Source organism: Astatotilapia calliptera, chromosome 8, assembly GCF_900246225.1.
Source record: "Astatotilapia calliptera chromosome 8, fAstCal1.2, whole genome shotgun sequence".
NCBI lineage: Eukaryota > Metazoa > Chordata > Actinopteri > Cichliformes > Cichlidae > Astatotilapia > Astatotilapia calliptera.
The window spans coordinates 4,984,942-5,003,596 of record NC_039309.1 but is presented as its reverse complement, the minus strand read 5'-3'; the positions used below and the strand labels follow the sequence as shown (position 1 = coordinate 5,003,596).

Sequence of the window (18,655 nt, the reverse complement as noted above, 5' to 3'; positions counted from 1 at the left end):
CAAACCTAATCTGGAAGCTAAAAATAAATTCTAGTAAAAGCTAAATAAAAATACAAAGGTACAATAACTGAGTTATCACTAAAAGAAATCCTGTAATTTATCAGTTATATCAAAATTTTTAAGCCTGTTTGATCACTGAAACGTCCAGTGTGATCGTGCCGTCGTCCTCTGGCATCGTAATGAGCGAGTTCAAACACATCCTGAATGCCTGCTGTGGAAATTCTGGTCGTCTTGCCTGTAACCTGTCTGCATCGACGTTGTTCCCACAACACTTCTGCTTCTTTTAAGCTGCATTTAAAAGGGACCGGCAGGTTCTATTTGTGAGGTTTCGCACAGAAATCAGACTTTATTTTAATAAGCTGTTTGCATCTAAGCTGTGGAGGGATTTTAACGTTTCACTGGTTTTGTTCCTGGTAATAACTACAGGGGTTTATTTTGAGTTTTGTTTAAATACGGATGTCAAAGAGTACGAGGGTAATGTGAGTGATGGTATCCATGTACATGTGCACATGATTATTTTATTTTATTTCAATAAAACCTTGTCCTCTTTACTGTCATGACATGTTATTAAACAGCTTTTTACACATGACTCAAGACATTGAAGCAAGCCTGCCACCTAGTGGCTCCAAATAAACAGTTTTAAAAATCCCCCTTTTTCTTTAGAACAGAAACAAAAGCACACAATATTTTATTTTTAGTATTTCTGAGCAGAGTTTACATTAAAATACTTTACATTACTGTTTCTTATGTCAGTTATGAGAAAATTATTTATAAACTAACAATCAACGTCCTGTTTTCAGATTTATCCAGTGGATTCATAAATGCATGCATGCAACATTCTTAATCACTCAAAAGTGCAGCTAATGGTGCTTTTAATTATTGATGTGTCTGTCATTTTATTTGAATTAACACATTCACTGTTTAGTTTGGCACTTCTCTGAATTTTCTACACAGTGGTTGAGACTTATAAAGAAAATGAGAAATCTCACATTTAGGACGATTGATCACTTATCAAAACTGATAAACAGACTAATTACTCCAGCTCTAGTGTGCACTTAGATTTTTTTTTTTCTTTAAACAGGCTTTTATAAATGGCTTATAGTGTACAAGAGTAAGTACAGCTGCAGCAGGTTTAGGTGATAATATAATAATTTACATTGGTATAAAAGGGGAATAATTTTGAAATGCCAAACGCTTATCTGACAGATGTGTCAAGAGTAATTCATGGCAGGACGTGCTGGCAGCCGCAGCGCTGTGAAGAAAAAGAAACCGTATCAGAGAAGGACGCATTAATAATTCAGTGTTCATTTTAAGCTGCACCTATCTGACTGCATTAGGGAATCATTTTCTTAAATAGGACAACTGACGCTGTAATCATGCCTCTGTTGCATATATTTATCCTCGCCCATTGCCCATTGCAGCACTCGGATTGCTTTATGCAGTACTTCTTCCAGCCAGCAGATGCCATAAATGGCAGGTCAACGACTGCATATACCTCAGTGGCAATCTGGATGAGTACCAGGGGGACCGTTTCTGTGTATTAGGCCACAGTAATGGTCCATAATGCTGATGATAAGAGAGTACCTCGGTACCTGTTGGAGCTCAGAGGATGTAGGCAGGCTGCAGGAAGTCCTTGGGGACGATGCCCACGGTGCCGTTTAGCTCGCCGACCCACCACCCGTGAATGTTGTACTCCTGGGCCCCAAAAAAAAAGAAGAAACAGAGCGGTGAGGCTCAAAGGGCGTCTAGGAACAGGTAAACAAAGCGGGATCAGGCATAAAACCTGCACTTTGATACTGATACTGATTTGACACACCACTGAACACAAGAGGAGACATTTGAATTATTTTAACACAGAAACCCAGAGAAAAACTATCAGGTTACAAATGCTTAAAGTCAACTCTGGCGCAGGAAATCCAGGCGAGCGTGGTCCCGTCCACAAAGAGCCATGCGCAACACTCCTAATGGACACTTTTGGTGTATTAGCCTCCAGGGTTTTCATTAAAAAATGAGGCAAACGGTAAACAAGGCTATCGAGACAGCGAGTGTCTACAATAAAACAGCTTTTTTTAACCGCTCCAAAGCCATCGCCACAGCTGGCCCGTTTCCCCAGACTAATTATAACGAGGGTTCATTTCTGTACTGTGATTAAAAAAACAACACAAAAAAGACGGATTATTTCACGCGCATGTTCAGAGAAAATATAAATGCTGGTTGAAGGTGACCGATTAAATCCACTGTGCCTCAAAAAAAATCCCATAAACACCAGTTTTTTTCATTACTTATGATTACAGCTTTTATTTACAATTAGGACAGTTCAGAAGCATAATAATGGGGATTTAAAAAAAACCTGAAACAAGCTAAGAACAAACAATAAATATCGATCTGGAGGATGTATTGTGACTGAAAACCATATGAGTCTTTGTGCAGATAAGAAACCCCAGAAATGTTGATTTTTCATCTGCTGAACTGAAAGAAAACATCCTAGAAGAAAAACCCTAAAAATATAATGTAGACAAATTTATTTGAGGCTAAAATTTGGCTTTAAAAATTAATAAATAGAGGTTGAACATATGCTTTGGTTATCATGGAGGAAATCTACTAGAATCTCTATGAAAACAGGGATTTTTTTGTGTGTGTTTATTTGTAGCTGAAAGAATCGCAGTTAACTCTAAGCCGAATCAAATGTAAGTAAGTTAATTGATATACACTTATACAGGGAACACAGCAGTTTGCACTGCTTCCAGACCTGTACATTGAAATAATGAAGCTGCTTATTTAATCTGCTTCAAGCATTTAACGAACATGACTGAACCGCTGCATGATGATCTGATCACAGCAGCCGGGCTATGAGTAGATCTGTACTGGATCAATATTTGGAAAGCGATCGGCTTGGCAGTGGGGGCACAAGCCACCCTGCTGGAGCAGAAACCCCAGTGCCACTCATCTCTCCTCTTTTTCAGACCCGACGCGATTGTGCGGACAGTTTATCACACACGTGCAGACACATATGTAAAATAAATTGGTGGGTTTTTTCCGCTGAGTGCATGCCTCAGATTCAGGTTCTGGTTCACGCGCACTCTGTTGACATGATGAAAAGCATCGTGTAGGAGGTTTAGCCGATCATCCGGACCTGACACCTCTCTGCAGCCAGAGGAATGAGGCCTGCAGCTAATGAGCGGTGTTTGGACAGCGAGGATGGATGAACCGCTTAGACGGTAATAAACCACAAGGCTCAAGTGTTCTAACAGCACAAACAGGTACCCACAATAAGCAGATTGTCCACCCAGGCCTCATCGTTTTCCCCCTGCAAACCTCTCTGACAGCTCTGACTGGGATGCTCCAGTGTGCTTGGCTCTCTGACAAACTGACAGTTCGCTGTGTCTGAGCTCATAACGAAGGGGAAAGTTAGGGCCGAAATGGCCTTTTTATGCTCCCCATAAGACCGTGCAGGGAAAAGCCCGGTTGCGGAAAGCTGGCTCCGGTTCCCATTCGGAGAACGTGAGGAGAGGAGGAGGAGAGGGCAGACAGACGGACGGTGGGGGGAGGCATCGGAGAGAGGGAGCGAAACAGTTTTTCTCTCCCTTGGGGGCGTCGCAGCACTATTCCACCAACCGTAGTGACAGAGAGTTTTATTTATCTCCGCGGCCCATCTGTGCAGTCGGTCTCAAATTCTCCCTGAGAAAGGTCTTTTGGATTATCAGCGTCGCCATTTTAATACAACTGCTACATCACGGAGTGGGTGCCAATGGCGGTAGAAGTCTGTCAGGCGTGCAGAGTCCATCTTCCTCACACTTGAAATGGGTTCATCCAGAGTACACCTGCTGTAATAGGGACATTCCAAAAGGCTTGCAGACTAAATTATCCAAATGACAAAAACTAGGCTCCTCAATGCCCCCACTCCCCACCCTTCTGTTTGTTTTCCTCTGGTTTTTTTGGCTTTCAGGCCGTGAAACTCACAAACGGGGCACAGATAAACGTTTGGGCTCGGGACTAAAATGGAAGATGTTCCCTGTGAGGGGGAAAAATAAGGTTTCCCTGAGGGGTCTGACTTCTGGGAAACGTGTGCTGAGGTGACACGTATCCGAGGCTGTGTTTGCTGCAACCTGGGCGCAAATTGAAAGGGGAGGAGAGGTGGTGGTGGTGGTGGGGGGCAAACAGCGCCGTGTCGTGGCGGCTGCGGCACGCTGACTCGCTGACCTCCCGGTGACTCCTCCACCAAGAGGAGAGGTGGGGTGGCGGTGGGGGAGAACGGGTGTGGGCGGGGCTGGCACTGAGAGTGGGTTGCCATGACAACACCTGCAGTGTACCGGGGCAATCGTTTATTTACCACTCAGGGGGCTGGCTAATGGTGGCATTCTGATAGGCCCATCGCTCACGGCTCCCCGACCCGCAGGACAGATTGACAGCTACCCCGAGCCTCGAAGCGGGGAGAAGGTGAGTCGAGGTTGGCTGGATGTGGCGACCGAGAGAGACAGACAGAGGGCGGTGGGCGAAGGCAGGTGTCGTGTCACGCCACCATTATCCGCCTAAACAAAACACATCTTCAATATTCGTGTCAGGTAAGAAAAAAATCACCTTTTTCACGTGTAAAAATCTGCACGGATCCTGACCACATGTTTTCCTCACACACATGAAACACACACACACACACACACTCGTGCAATCCCAAATGCATACAAACTAGGGGGAGTGCTAATAAGCCTGACACATGAGGCATCTTTCCTCGGCCACCAGCTGACTGAGGCAGGCCTTGGGCATGATGGAGCGCAGGAAGTCTCTCATTGCCCTGCCGCTGAACCCGCCGCCTGGGTGTTACAATCTCTCCCTCCCTCCCTCCTTCCCCATTTCCAACCCCCTCCTCCACCTCCTCTTTTTCCTCTCTTCCACGTCTCTCCTGTAGCAACCTTTCCGCCTGCATCCTCTCTGTTTTTATTCCCCGCTCTCCTCCACATGCACTGCAGCTCTCTGCAGTTCTTCCATCACTGCTGACCCTAATAAAGAAACATGGACACCTCAGCCAGGCACAAGCACACCATCTGTAACCTGTTATCAGGTTAGCAAGCCCTCCTCGCCGCTCACACAGGTACACTTCACAACTGATAACACCTGAAACTTCAGGGTAGAAGGATCTTCTCTTTATTTTGATGGGGTGGGGAGGTCGAAATCTACTCGGAAACACGGATGATAACTCGGCTTAACCAGAGATGGAAATGGCTACTTGGTGTCCATTTTTTTCCAAGTGGGCTTTTAATTAAATCAGCGAATTGGCTTCAAATTGGAAACATGACAGAGCATGAGAACGTTTGAAAATATCTCAGGGACGATGAGATTTAATAAAAAGAAAACCTACTCGCTCCTTTCTAATGCACGCCTGGGATTACAGATAGCTCCTTAACTTAATAGCAATTTAAAGTGGATTTGTGTATGCCACTGAGTGTCTGTAATGATGGCTGTTTACGCCGCCCCTCATTTATAATAATTAAGCAGAATGGATTGGGGGGTGGGCTGCTCGGACGCTGTTCTGGGCTATTGGCTTGGGCTGAATAATGACCTACTGTAGTTGACCGGGGGATGACCGCTGCCTCCTGCATGACCCCAAACCCCAGACTCACCCCCTGCTACTTTGGGTGGTAAATAGGATGTCTCTGCCTGTCTATAGCGTCTTGGTGTCTATGGCCACAATAGCAGCTAGGGGTCTTTAAATGGCTGTGTGACAGCGAAAAGGAGAAAGAGAGAGGGGGGGCGGTGGACAGGGTTCACACAAAAGAATAAAGGGATCCCCTCCTCTTTGTCTCCCTGGCTTGACTTTTCCCATCTGATTATTTGACCACTTTTCCTTTTCTTCACTTGCTTTCAGTTGGTGTGGCTTGCACGCAGAGGGCCAAAACAGAACATGAAGGCAACATGACGAAAAACTGTCCCGGCTAGCAAGGACACAACATGGAATATATAATTTAAATTGTGAATATCCGAGCTTGAGTTTTACGCGATTATACCCCTCAACAAGTACATCTATAAGGACGTAAATCAGCTTTCAGTGGTTGTAAAAGTTTTCATTAAAAAAAAGCGATTAAAAACCACCACAAGGTGTCAGTGGTGTCCACGTTCTCATTGTCTCTAACAAGCTGAACACTTTGGCCAAATGTGCAGTGACGCTTTTCTTTGGGAGCCGCACCGGATTGGCTGGCCGGCCGCCCTCTCTCTGGATTTTGGTTGGACGGGATGGAGGAAGAGAGGTGGTGGTGGCGGCGGCAGCAGCAGCAGCAGGGGCAGCACTTGCCAGAGTTTTAAGGACCCTGGATGGGTTTGTGCCATAAATCTCTTCCCACTCCATCCCGCCGTTCTCCATGAGTGCCTGTGGGAATACAGGAATGTGACAGCTGACCTGTAGAGCCCACGTCTTTTGATTGTGGATCCATAAATTAGAGGGCAAGAATGCACCTTATGGCTTTAGAGACAAAGCACTACAGGTACTACATGTGTCAGCGGGAAGTGGAACAATAAATTTAACACATTTTAAATCCTACTACAAATAATATCCCTTTGCATGACGCCGGCGAGGCGATGATGCCGTTACAGCGCTCCTGATGTGGCTGAAACATCTTTGCAATTTAAATCTAAAATTGGAGAGTGTGATACTGCAAAAAAAAAGAACTGCGCTCACCCGTATTTGTCATCACACACTAAAATGCCAGCGTAAAGCCATAATGTGCATCAGAAAAATGCAAGCTCTCAGAAATGAAATGCCAGAGCAAAAAAAAAAAAAAAAAATCACATGATGGATTTCAGCGTGCGTTTCTACCTCATGTTTCAGCGGGCTGAGCATCGGCGGAGGGCAGAGTTAGGCATCGCTGAAACCAGGCGGCACGGTCTGCGAGATTAATTCTGTTGAACTAATGGGATTCATATGAGTTGTGAGGTTTCTAATTTATTTACTTTGTCAGTGATACACACACACACAGAGCAACACACAAGAGGGAGGAAAAACACAAATACAGTAAAAATGCTCCCACTTTACAGTAAGTGAGAGATCAATAATGATGGATGAGGGCCTTTTATACAATCGGCATGTTCTCCTCAGTTCACAGCCATATGACACCACGCCTGTGGCTATCCCATTCTGCACTTCAGCAGTCAATCACATCGCAGCTTTAAAAATAACAGTTTGTTAGCACCATTGATTTAGCACTTAGAGCGTGTCCTTATTACCTTGTAATTATGGTCAGTGTTGACATAACAGCACAGACAACCAGGCCTCCCACCCTCTGAGAGAATTTATGGGCCCTGGTTTTATTACGGCCATTTCGTGTGCCTGGGTCCCCCGTTAAGCGACGGGCTTGAGTTCTAGCCAAGGGCCCGTATTTCACTCATCGAGGTCAGGGTCCTTAGGAATTCCCCCCGTAAAACTGAATGCCGCTGGGGGTCTGCGTGTACATACAGAAGGCACAGGGAAGCCCTCCCCGAGGGCTCATTAAAATGAATAGGCGATTACAGGCTATAATCCAAATAATGCTATTCATGAGGTGAATGTGATGCTATTAGGACGCAGAATGGGACACGGGTGGAGTCGTGTCGTCACAGTAAACCAAACATTCGGAAGTCGTGCGGGCATCACCTTTAAATAATTTACAATGCTCGCTTGAAGTCTATTAGGAGGCAGTTAGGGCGCTCTCTCGTGGTCTGTCACCTTGTTATGACTCCAGCGTCCAGTTTGACAAAACAAGAGTAATCTCTGTCATTAAGATTGTGAGATACAACAGCAAACTCCTGCCTCCAACCTGGACTTAGTTTGCCTTTAAGGTCTTTGGCGAGGCAGTAATCTGATGCATACAGTGAAAAGTAATAACGGCGAGTGGGGCCGAGGTCATCTGAGGCGGATCTGAAGCCCAGAGCCAGGACCCCTTTGTCTCCCCGAGTACAGTGCTTTTGTCATCGCTGTGAAAAATTGATGTGGCTGTTTTGACATTTCCCCCTATCAAGCAGCACACGCAGACAGACGAGCCTGGCATCTCATTAATCTGCCACTGCCAAAAGAACTGCAATTATAAGTCCATCTTCTGCGAGGGGCATTTTTCACCTGTGCTTTATCTGTTGTTATAAAGAGGAGGCTCACATTCCTTCAACACAAGCTGACACAATTCATACATCAAAATCCAAAACCCTGACCTCTTTGAAAGGATTGTTGCACTGAAACTGTTGTTAACCAAAAAAGGACAAATACTCAAAATTCACCACAATCTACTGGTGATTAAAGATGCAAGAAATCATGACACTAAATACATAATTTCCTCATCTCTAAGCTCATAATTACTTACAAAAGAAAAAAAAAAAGAGTTCCTTCTTCCTGCCTCTCCTCTTCAGATAATTTAGTCTAAACACACAACATGATGATTCAATTTGAAACCAACCAATAGCAACAGTGTGGAGACAAGTCCCTGCACGCAGCAGAGTAAAAGTACCCAAATTACAAGCCATCGATTTCCAGTAGGATGTCTTTTTCCTGGTAGATACTCCGCATGTAACTACACGATGGCCATAAAACACAAGGAAATAGATTGAAGGAAAAGAGCTGAGATGCAGGATGGCTTCACCTGCAGTTTCACGTCAGACAGAAAAGGAAGAGCCTCGCATGGCTGCCTACTCAATTAACCCCTGTGATAGAGGCGCCGTAATGAACAACAGCACCATTACGCAGCACCCGAATGGCACTTCACCCTAGTGGCCCACGAACAGACAGCACCGCTGTTGGTGCTGCACCAAGATGCTAACGGACAAATCTAGATGCTGGAGATATCAGCATGTTCAGAAAGTAAATGAGGACGAGGTGATTACTGGAGTTGATGTTGTTTAACCCTTAAATAATTGCACGTTTTACACAACTGCATCCTATCCTAAACTACTGTAATTGGTCCAGTAATTATATCTACGAGTCAAGCGTGCAATCGGGGACGGATTTCCATTAGGGACGATCGAGGGGAAAAACAAAGAGTTGTGAAAAAAGCCTAAATAAGCCCTCGGGTTATTTTGTGCTGATGGCGATGCTGACCTTGCTGATGATGTAGATGAGATCTCCTCTCTCGAAGGTCAGTTCGTCTGACTCGTCGCCCTGGCAATCCCACAAACCCTGGTAGTAGTTGGAATAATCTGAGGACCAAACTGAAAGGAAGAACAGGGAACACATTTAAATAGAAGAAAGCAGGACGTAGATGCAGGGAAACTTTAGGCTGGAATAAATAAGTTACTAGACGGAGGCGGAAACCTTGTTTGCTGCTCTTCTCGTCGCTCTCATCACCTGGATTTCCAAGTTCTTCGTCTAAACAAACAAAAAAGGAAGAACAAGAGTATTTATCACAGGTGTAGAAGTAGGATTACTCATAATCACAATTACTTTGGTCAATGCTCAAATCATGATTTAATCATCAAAGAAGAAACTTGTCTTTTTAACCCTCACGTAACAAAAATATGACATTATTTTTTAGTGTATATTATACCTGTATGGCTTCCTTTACCTATGAAAGACATTTTACAAAGTGAATGTAATTAATTGTGTTTTATAAGATTTTATTTTGCTGAAAGAAGTTCAGAGATTGCAGTTCCACCTACTCTTCATGTCACGTTTAGATGGGATCTAATTATCAGTAATAATCAGGTAATAGTGTCATATTAACAAAAGCTATATGTGGCTGTATTAGTCTGTATGTAACAAAGTATGTATGTGACATTTGTCTGGTTTGGATGGGATCTATTAGCTGAAACACACACTGTCCTAATATCCCTGAAAGGCTGTCCACATGCATGTCTGCACTGGCTGGTCAAACCCCAAGTACTCCAGGTTATCTCTGAATCTTGTTCTAGGCCATTAGCCGTGGAAAACATGACAGTGCAGGGGAAAGTTACACTAAAATCAAAGCTTATAATATTAAAAATCACCAGAACAGAAACTTCCATTAAAAAATTACTGTAAATAATTAATAGCAGGAGAGGTAGATTAACAGAATTACAGTAGCAAACATTTTAAATGAATAAAACATCACAACAGTGCATTAAAATACATGACTGACCCCACTCAGCCACTTGAATTTTAACTTCAACCAAAAACTAAATAAATTAATGCAAAACTGAACCAAGTCTTTGCAGAGGCAGATGTGCTGAAAGGCAAAACCAAAGAATCCGTGTTAAACATTTTATATTGCTCATCTTGTTTTATTAATTGCTTGAAGCCAAAATTGATATTTAAATTAAAAATTCGACAAAGTGTGCAGCCCTATCCAGAACCTAAATATTTTAATATCAGTGTCTAAAAGAAATACATTTAATTTTTAATAATAATAAAAGGCATTACCTGCTGGTGGCCTGACTTTAACAACTATAGTTTATAAATAATTTATATTTGTCCCACGTGTTAACGAGAAATGAACAGCAAAGAAATTATGATAGATCCAGACAAACAGAAAAATTAATAAACTGGATCATTTGCAAATCCCTGATGAATCTCAGCATGACACAAGCTGTTAATTCTTCTTTAACTAGGATGAACTCTGGCGTGAGGATCAGCCTATTAAACCGCAGGCGGGAAATGTTAAAGAAGAAGAGTTTTTTTTAAGCCACGCGGAGGCGGACATGTCATTGACTGCGGGGCGTGGCACCCGGTGGTCTGAGAGGTGACACGGTGATATGCCTGCCCTCTGTCTCCCACATCCATCCTCCACACAAACCAGCTGACAGCAACGCCACAACCCAGCAACACTATCCACCTTCCAGCACAGGCTGCACCTCTGCTTCCAGGAAGAGCAGGAAACACGAACCACACACACACATGCACACACATACACAAACAGACACATACCATGTGTCCAGCTTGAATGTAAAAAGTTTAGTTTATGTATACATGAGGGATGCCTTTGTCTTTCCCCGTTGCTTTCTTTCTTCAAACAGATAATCACAGCTTTCTTAAAAAAAATAATAATAATAAATTTAAAAAAGTACAAACTGCGGCACTTTGTTCCTACACCAAATGATCCAAAAGATAAAAAAATGAGATTTTAAATGTGCTCGCAGCGGGTCCAAACATTTGTTTGGTGCTCTTCGACTGCGAGCATCGTTCCATCGAGAGGCCACCGCTATGGGCCAACGGTTTCTATATCAAAGTGATTTAATTTTCCAGTCAATAAAATCAGTCATCAGCATCAGAGCCAATACCAGCCGCTGCTCTGCATTCTGCCTGCAACTGAGTTTTGCTGCGACAAAACTGACATCGCCTAAAAATGGATGCTGCAGTCACGGATGTCATTTTGCAAGTTTGCAAACTTCACTGCCGTCAGCACTCGAAACACATCAGAAGGAAACTATCAAATAAGACATTGTGAGACTTCCTTTGCATTCCAATTTAAGAACACGAGTGGAGGTCCCTTTTAAAACTTCATCGGTAGTACCATGTTACGACACCGGTGACAGCTGGGAGCCTGGTGGCTCAGCGGTTAGCACTAACAGGGCTTTCTCCAGGAGCGCCTTTTCTCTCCTGCCCTACAGGAGACAGTTTATCCTCTCCACCCAGGACACTCTCACAGGACGTTCTTCCTCTCTCTTCCTGGTTAAAGTCACTAAAAGGTTACTAATCTATTGTAACTATTTTAGGGTCTTTACCTTGCAATGTGAACCACCTCGAGGCAACTGTTGTGGTGATTTGGCGCTATATAAATAGAATAGAATAGAATTAAAATAATCAGCTAGCATAGCAATCATAAAACATTAAAAAAACTGAGGTTACTACTACAGCAAGCATGCGAGTATATCTAGGCAAAACTTGTCAAGTCTCTTGTCAGGTCTGCACAGACAAGTCTGAAGAGCCTACAGATCCAAAAGCTGCCTCTGAATAAACATTTTAAGAATTAGATTACAAAACTGGAGCTGAAACGTGTTCAGACCTCTTTCCTTTCTTTCCTGCTGCTAACATTAGCACCACGAAAACCGGCTGGTGGTTACATGTTGCTCAGGTTGAGTGGTTATACATCAGTTTATTCGGTCGCAGACGGCATTTTCTAAACCAAAGTGCAGCAGAACAGCGCTGGTTTTATGTCGTTTAATAACTTTCATCACACAAAAGGAGAACCATGCCTCCATCTGCTGGAGCTGCAGCCCCGGCCATATTAGAACAAATAACGTGACTAGAAATGAATAAAATTGTATATTTTTTAGAATCATCTCTGGCTTTTTTGCTTTTATTAGGCAGTAAGAGATGACAGGAAGGTGGGCAGACAGTATCGAACCCGAGCGCATCGATGAGTATGGCGCACGAGGAATGCATGCCACCAAGATTAATTCAGTTGGATTCAGTTTTATTTATGTAGCTGCCTCAAGGTGCTTTATCTTGTAAGGTAAAGAGCCTACAATAATACTAAAGCAAGTGACCCATGAATAATCAGTACAACCCACAAGTGTTTCCATATCATAGTAATATCAGTAATAATCAGGTAATAGCATCATATTAACAAAAGCTACATCTAGCTGTATTAGTCTGTATGTAACAAAGGGTAAAGCATGGATTAATCAAATATTACATTTAATATACAAGACTGGTAACAAAACTGGATCATTAAATTATTATTAAGCCATCCTTAAATGTGTTTCCTTATTATTACATTCAGGAAGGAGGTTGTGAGATTGTTTCTGTTTGTTCTGTTTGTTTGTTTTTAGTAGGACTACTTGGAGAGGATTTGAGGTGGGTCTTTGCTCAACTGAGAAATTATGAAGTTAATGATTAACTTCTAGAGTCAGTGGGAATCCAGATTTGGATGTGGTTGTAAAGAAAATGGAAATTTGGGGCCATGCCCTCACAAATGCATCCAACGTCAGAAACTAATCCAGATCTTTCTGGATGCAGGGACTTAATTCATGCCATTATGCAGAGGCAGTTTTCACCCTCCTTTTGTTTTTGCCTGCTTTTATCCCGAAATATAGATTTCAGTTTCATATTATCTGTTGATGATACCAAGCTAGGTTATTACTGTGGTTTTACCGTAATTTTTATCACTCTTAACCCTCTATCATGTTATTTCTAAGCTGTAATGTTTTGTTGTTCTGTTTTAGATAGTTGCTTTAATTTACTATTAAACAGCACTATTTTTAAATCATACACAGCTTTCACAAGTGTCACAATAATTTGTTTATTTTAAGGTCAGGGGGAAAAAAACCTAAAAGTAAACGTGTGTTATATGAAGACATTTTTTACTAATTACAAATGGAATAAATGCTTCTATTTGCAGAGATAGAAATGTTCCTAAATGCAAACATGGCAGCTGATCAGTGAAAATTACTCCCAAATTGAATTATTGAACAGTCTGTAATCACTGTGTAAAAGCCGAGCAGAGGGAGGTGCAGCATGACTGATAAGCGAAGGGGTGAGAAAGTGAACGAAAGAGCCCGTCATTCGATATGCCATCTGTGGTCAGGGTCGGTACCTCTTCCCAGATGGCTCTGAACGCCGGCGTGACAGTTTGAAGACTGATTCCCCTCTCACCAGTGATTTTGGCAAAGGTAATGTACTCACTGAGTGAAACTGAATCTTGATGTATCTTATCTAATAGAACGAGTGATGGACGACGGCCCTGAGAAGATCGGATCACCCCCTTTTGTCCTTCTTGGGATCTTGTAGCCATGGGACTGTCTCTCACACACACACTCACACACACACACACAGTCATGGGGTCTCGTCGGTCAAACTCTAATTTCTATTAAAGATGTGACATTAAGAGCTTCAGATCTATTTTAAGCTCTGCGAGATGCAGTTTTTACTTCCTTTCATCTAAATTGCTGTTGCCAGGCAATTTTAGCCAAAACTCTTGCTTAGTGGATTGAACTGTGGGCCATTTGTTGCCTGGCAACATTAGCTAATTGGACGGTCTATGACGGAGCGAAACTAGCCAGCTCTCGCTGATTTCAACAACATAACTTGTTCAGAGAGATAAGGAGGGAGCAGATTTGGAGTAGGTGTAAGTGAATCTTCCTCTTCCTGTCCTGCAGCAGCCACCCCGGTGCTGACAAGCTTATTAGTGTTGCTTGATTTAAAATGAGCGATCAGTCTGGAGGAACCTGGCAACACAAATTTCGCAGCAGGGAAAGATGGCAGATATTTCATGTTGCAAAAATCCCCCAGGGTTTGAGCGTCTGTCTGACTGAGTATCATGAGGGGTTTTGTGTGTGCGTCACTTCTCTGTTTATTTATCTGCGCAAGTGTGTGTCCAACCACATCCTCATACCTGGCAGCTCCTCGTAGATATCTTCTTCCTCGTCATCCTCCTCCTCTATCTCCTGTCCTCTGCCTACTCCTCCTCCCCGGGAGGCCAGGGTCGGCCGAGTTGGGGTTTCGTTGGCCACCCCCTCGATGTCATCGTAGGTATCCTCGTCCTCCTCCTCGTCATCGACGGGGATGAAGTTGGAGCTGAGATCTACGAGGGAAGGGGAAACAATGTGATAGAAAGTGTTAGCGTCACAGCGTGGCACAAAAGACAGAGACATGCATTAAGGGCTAAAGTAAGAGAAATGTCCGCCACGTCCTCGCTGCACAACGGGGCCGAGACACGTGCCAAACAGCAGCGGTGACAAACACTGGTGCCCCCGAAACATGCTGCAAACCGTTATCATGCTCATTAGCTGTTAGCCTTTATATTGTTTTCAACTAAGCAATAAATTATTGTTAAAACGCCAGAGAAAAAAAGCGGTTATAATTTCCATTTTGTCTGACAGCTCAGACCTAGAGGAAAAGGATAAAACACAAAGGGGAAAGCACATTTGAAAGGTCAGATCTAGCAGATGTTAATAAGTTATCGGTTGTTGTTGATTTTCACTTTATAATTTTCCACAATCCAATAAGAAGCCTCTCCCTCTCACATCATCCCTGTGGTTCCTGCTTACCATCTGTTTATCATATTCATTCTGGGTCGTCCTACAGATGAAGACGCATCCCATCTAACTGCATCTTTTGTTGCATCTCATACGCCCCCTCTCTCTCTCTTTCTCTGTCCTTGCATTTAAGGCAAAACGTTCTGGAAAGCGTGCCGATGCACTCAGATGAATTTGAAGGTGAAGAGGATAAATAATCATTTGCATGCTCTGTTTTTTTTGTAGTAAAAAAAAAAAAAGGCGTGGGGGGTGGGAGGAAGTAAGACAAACTGCCGAGTGTCCGTTACTTCCCGCAAATCAGTGGCCCGGCCCGAGCCCATTTTAGCGTAGACGAGGCACGACTGCTCGCTCAGATGGAGGAGCTGTCTCATTGCAGGCGACTGGCCATTGCAACACAGGGTATCAGGTCCTCTGCCGTACACCAGCAGCCAAGCAGAAATCAATGTCACTGGAGGATAACCAGAACATCTACCAATCAATTTCCTGTAAGTTGGAATTCGGTAGGAGGGTTAGGGGAGGAGTGGAGGAGAACCAGAGCTACACGATGGTGCACATGACATGGTGGGTGACATGTCGAATGAGGTGATTCAGGACTCTTGTGTTCAGCTGTGTAGTTAGTGATGGATGGGGCGGTTTTCGTATGAGTCAGAGATGACAAAGAACTCCCTTGCACTTCTGACCTTTCTGCCCCTCGAAAACACAAGAAAACTTTAGTACAAAAGAACATTTTTTAGAACATTTATACTGCTTTAACTGTATTTTCCACTTAACCTATGTGACTTTTAAAAAGCCAAGTCAATTTTATTTATATATAACAATATATATTTGTCTTAAGAATGGGCTATCATTGAACAGTGCAGAGAGAAAGGAGGAAAACAAGGCAGGGAGTGGTTTTCCATAATGAGTCATATGCAATAAGTCAGAAAAAGTAAAATAAAGAAAAAAGAAAAAGAGAGAGAGAAGCTGGCTTACCTCTAAGTACAAAATTGATTTGGTCCACCCATTCTCTGGCCTCTTGAGGGCTGCTGGCAGTGAACTGGAAGGAGAGAGCGGCAATAATAATACTGTGATTATAATTTAAACGTGCATTTATGTGCCTGGATTTTTATTCATTTTTATTTCTAGCCATATAAGAGGAGAGAAAAAGAAAGAACAGATATTGCTCTTTTTAAAATAGCTGTGAAATGTTAAAAAAAAATATCTGAATCTAACTAAAAATTAAATGACTTGGAAAACAAAAACGCATTCCACGTGTACATTTATCAAACTACATCTTTAGTTTATAAATGTCACAAAAAACACATTCAACCCAAACACAGACTGAAAACCAGGCTGAAGCTGGGGCGACATTCTTCAATTCAAACTTAGAAACTTAGAGGTCTGTACGATAATAAGAGGTTAAAAAAACTAAATAGTTTAAATCTTCAAATAAGAAAACGTAAGACTTTAAAGACAGACTAGACACAAGGAGAGAAGGGTAATAAGAAACAGGTAATCAGACACTAACGAGAGCAGGAAAAAGAACAAAGGAAGGAAGTAAAACTACAGAAAATCACCTGAATATCTAACCTTCAAAATAAAACAGGAAATAAACTGAAAGAGATGTAGAGATGAAGAAGGAAAATCAAGACCTGAGGATTACAATAAAAACCTAATAAACAGTACCAGGGATACAACAATAAAAAAGCAAAAAAGGCAAAATTGTATTAGTCTAGATAATCTGATAATGTTTGAGGCAGCTGTGACTTTGATGGTGGAGTGGGATGCCCAATAATTACAGGGTCAGCAGCTCGATACCTGCCCTCATGGGTCTCACCGATTGTTTTAGTGGTCTTAGTGTGCGTGAGAGGATGAATGTCAACCTTTTATAGGCACAGACAATGTGACGCACAGTGACATTTTACAGGAGAAAAATAAACTTTTCAGAAGTTTGTGGGGGACTAAGTATGCTCTGACGATATCATTTCAGTAAAATGTATTTTTACTGCAGTTTAGTTTTAATTCAGAGACCAAATATGTTTAAGCACCCTTTTACAATCCCCAAAAGTCTCGATAAAGTGCCAAAAGAATGAATCCTAAGACCCAGAAATTACATTAACATTTTGCTCTTCAAGTTTCCTGAACTCAAAAGTCAATGGGGTCTTTTAAACAGGTTACATGATGGTTGATGGTTAGATGGTTAAAACCAGCTGGTTTGGCCATGTGCAGAGGAGGAGTGGATATCCTGGACAAAGGATGGTGGTGACATAAAGCTTTATTTAAGCTTATTTATATAAGCTTTTTCTTTCCCACTGAAATTCTGAAATAATCCAAAAAACTAATGTTAAAATCCAACCAGCCTATTGTCTAAGGAACCAGGGCAATGCTAATTTTTGGATTGGCCTACAAAAACCTTTGCAAAATCGTTGCAGGACTCCATCAAACTATAGTATATATAATTTTTTTTTTTTCTGAGCCCTAGAAGACGAGTGAAGAACTGCCAGAAGAAATCATGTCAGCTCTTAATAAGACATGATTTTACTGGAGTTTATTTCTTTAATAATAATAATAATACAGAGATAATACAGACCTGGAAGGGCCGTTTTCCGGGAGCACTGAGCTCAAAACAGGCTTTTCTTTTGGAGTCTTTTCTCAGGTTGGTCACCATCTGTACAGTGTAGTCATTGATATAAAATGAACCCTTCTGCTGTTTATCTGTAGGGGGGAGAGGAGAACACGCAGTGGGATGAAATCCAATTTAAAATTATGCAGCTGCGATGTTTCCACATGGTGGCATTTGAAAACAAACCTTTTTCACTCCCAAAGTAGTAGAATATCGAATTGTTCAGGATGCACCATCTCTTCTGCCACTCTGGTCCAAAGAAGCTGTGGTCTAACGAAAAAACAAAGCAAAAAAAGGAAATTATTCACAGGAAACCAATTCTCTGTGTGTAAACAGATCAAAAAGCGGGACAAATGAAAGAGAGACTGTTAATAGTCTATCTGTTGTCGTACCTTTTCGTTTCTTTTCCAAGTAACCTTGCTTCAGGATGTTGGTGAGCTCATAGGCTGCCACTGGAAGGATATCCTCATCGTCTGTGAGAGCAACCAGACGTGAAACATCTTGTTATGTCTGTCTAAAATCAATTTATAATCACAAATGAAAAAGAAACAGTTCCTCACATGAGAGAAGCTGAAATCTGAGAATTTCCTTCTTGAAAAACGACTTCAAGCTTTGTTAACATTTTTTTCCAGTGAATCAGCTAATTGACAAAACAACTAATTGTTTCCTCACTAACTCCTTATAAGCTACACATACACTTCCCTTTTTCCCTCAAGGCACTTCACACACATCAGAATATAAAGTCTCTATCCCCGTGGATCAAATACATCCCTGCTAGTCTTTAGGAAACTGGGATCAATACTTCTACAGTGCTGCTGAGCACTGCACTCCATTCATCTGCTCACATTGCATTTTAATGAGAGGAAACTTCCTGTGGGGATTAAAAACCTCTCGTCAGAGTGCCGAGTCAAAATTTAAACATGACAGGATGATAGTTAGGTTATGATCAATTACCTTTGCAATATCAAACTAAAATAAATACTTGAACCCCAAATATCTACTGAGATGATCTGAAATATAACACTAAACGTGCTTCAGAACACGTTTAATTATGTATGCATTATTTTACATAGTTTAACGCATCATTATCAAATCATAAAATATCTAGAAAGCTTCTGTTATTTACATTTAAAACATAGATATTGTAAGCAT

General features: G+C 42.2%; 1 protein-coding gene across 1 annotated transcript in view; it reads right to left on the bottom strand.

The window, feature by feature from the left end:
* Positions 1-10: 10 nt before the first annotated feature.
* Positions 11-18,655, bottom strand: part of skap1 (src kinase associated phosphoprotein 1) — a 37,591-nt gene continuing 18,946 nt past the window's right edge. Inside the window, exons 6-14 of the mRNA XM_026178057.1 lie at positions 17,896-17,976; positions 17,690-17,773; positions 17,471-17,595; positions 15,874-15,937; positions 14,259-14,447; positions 9,263-9,316; positions 9,050-9,159; positions 1,593-1,695; positions 11-1,252 (exon numbers count right to left, since the gene is read on the bottom strand). Coding sequence (XP_026033842.1) covers positions 1,603-1,695; positions 9,050-9,159; positions 9,263-9,316; positions 14,259-14,447; positions 15,874-15,937; positions 17,471-17,595; positions 17,690-17,773; positions 17,896-17,976 — 800 coding nt within the window. The 3' untranslated portion in view covers positions 11-1,252; positions 1,593-1,602. The remainder of the gene's footprint in view (positions 1,253-1,592; positions 1,696-9,049; positions 9,160-9,262; positions 9,317-14,258; positions 14,448-15,873; positions 15,938-17,470; positions 17,596-17,689; positions 17,774-17,895; positions 17,977-18,655) is intronic.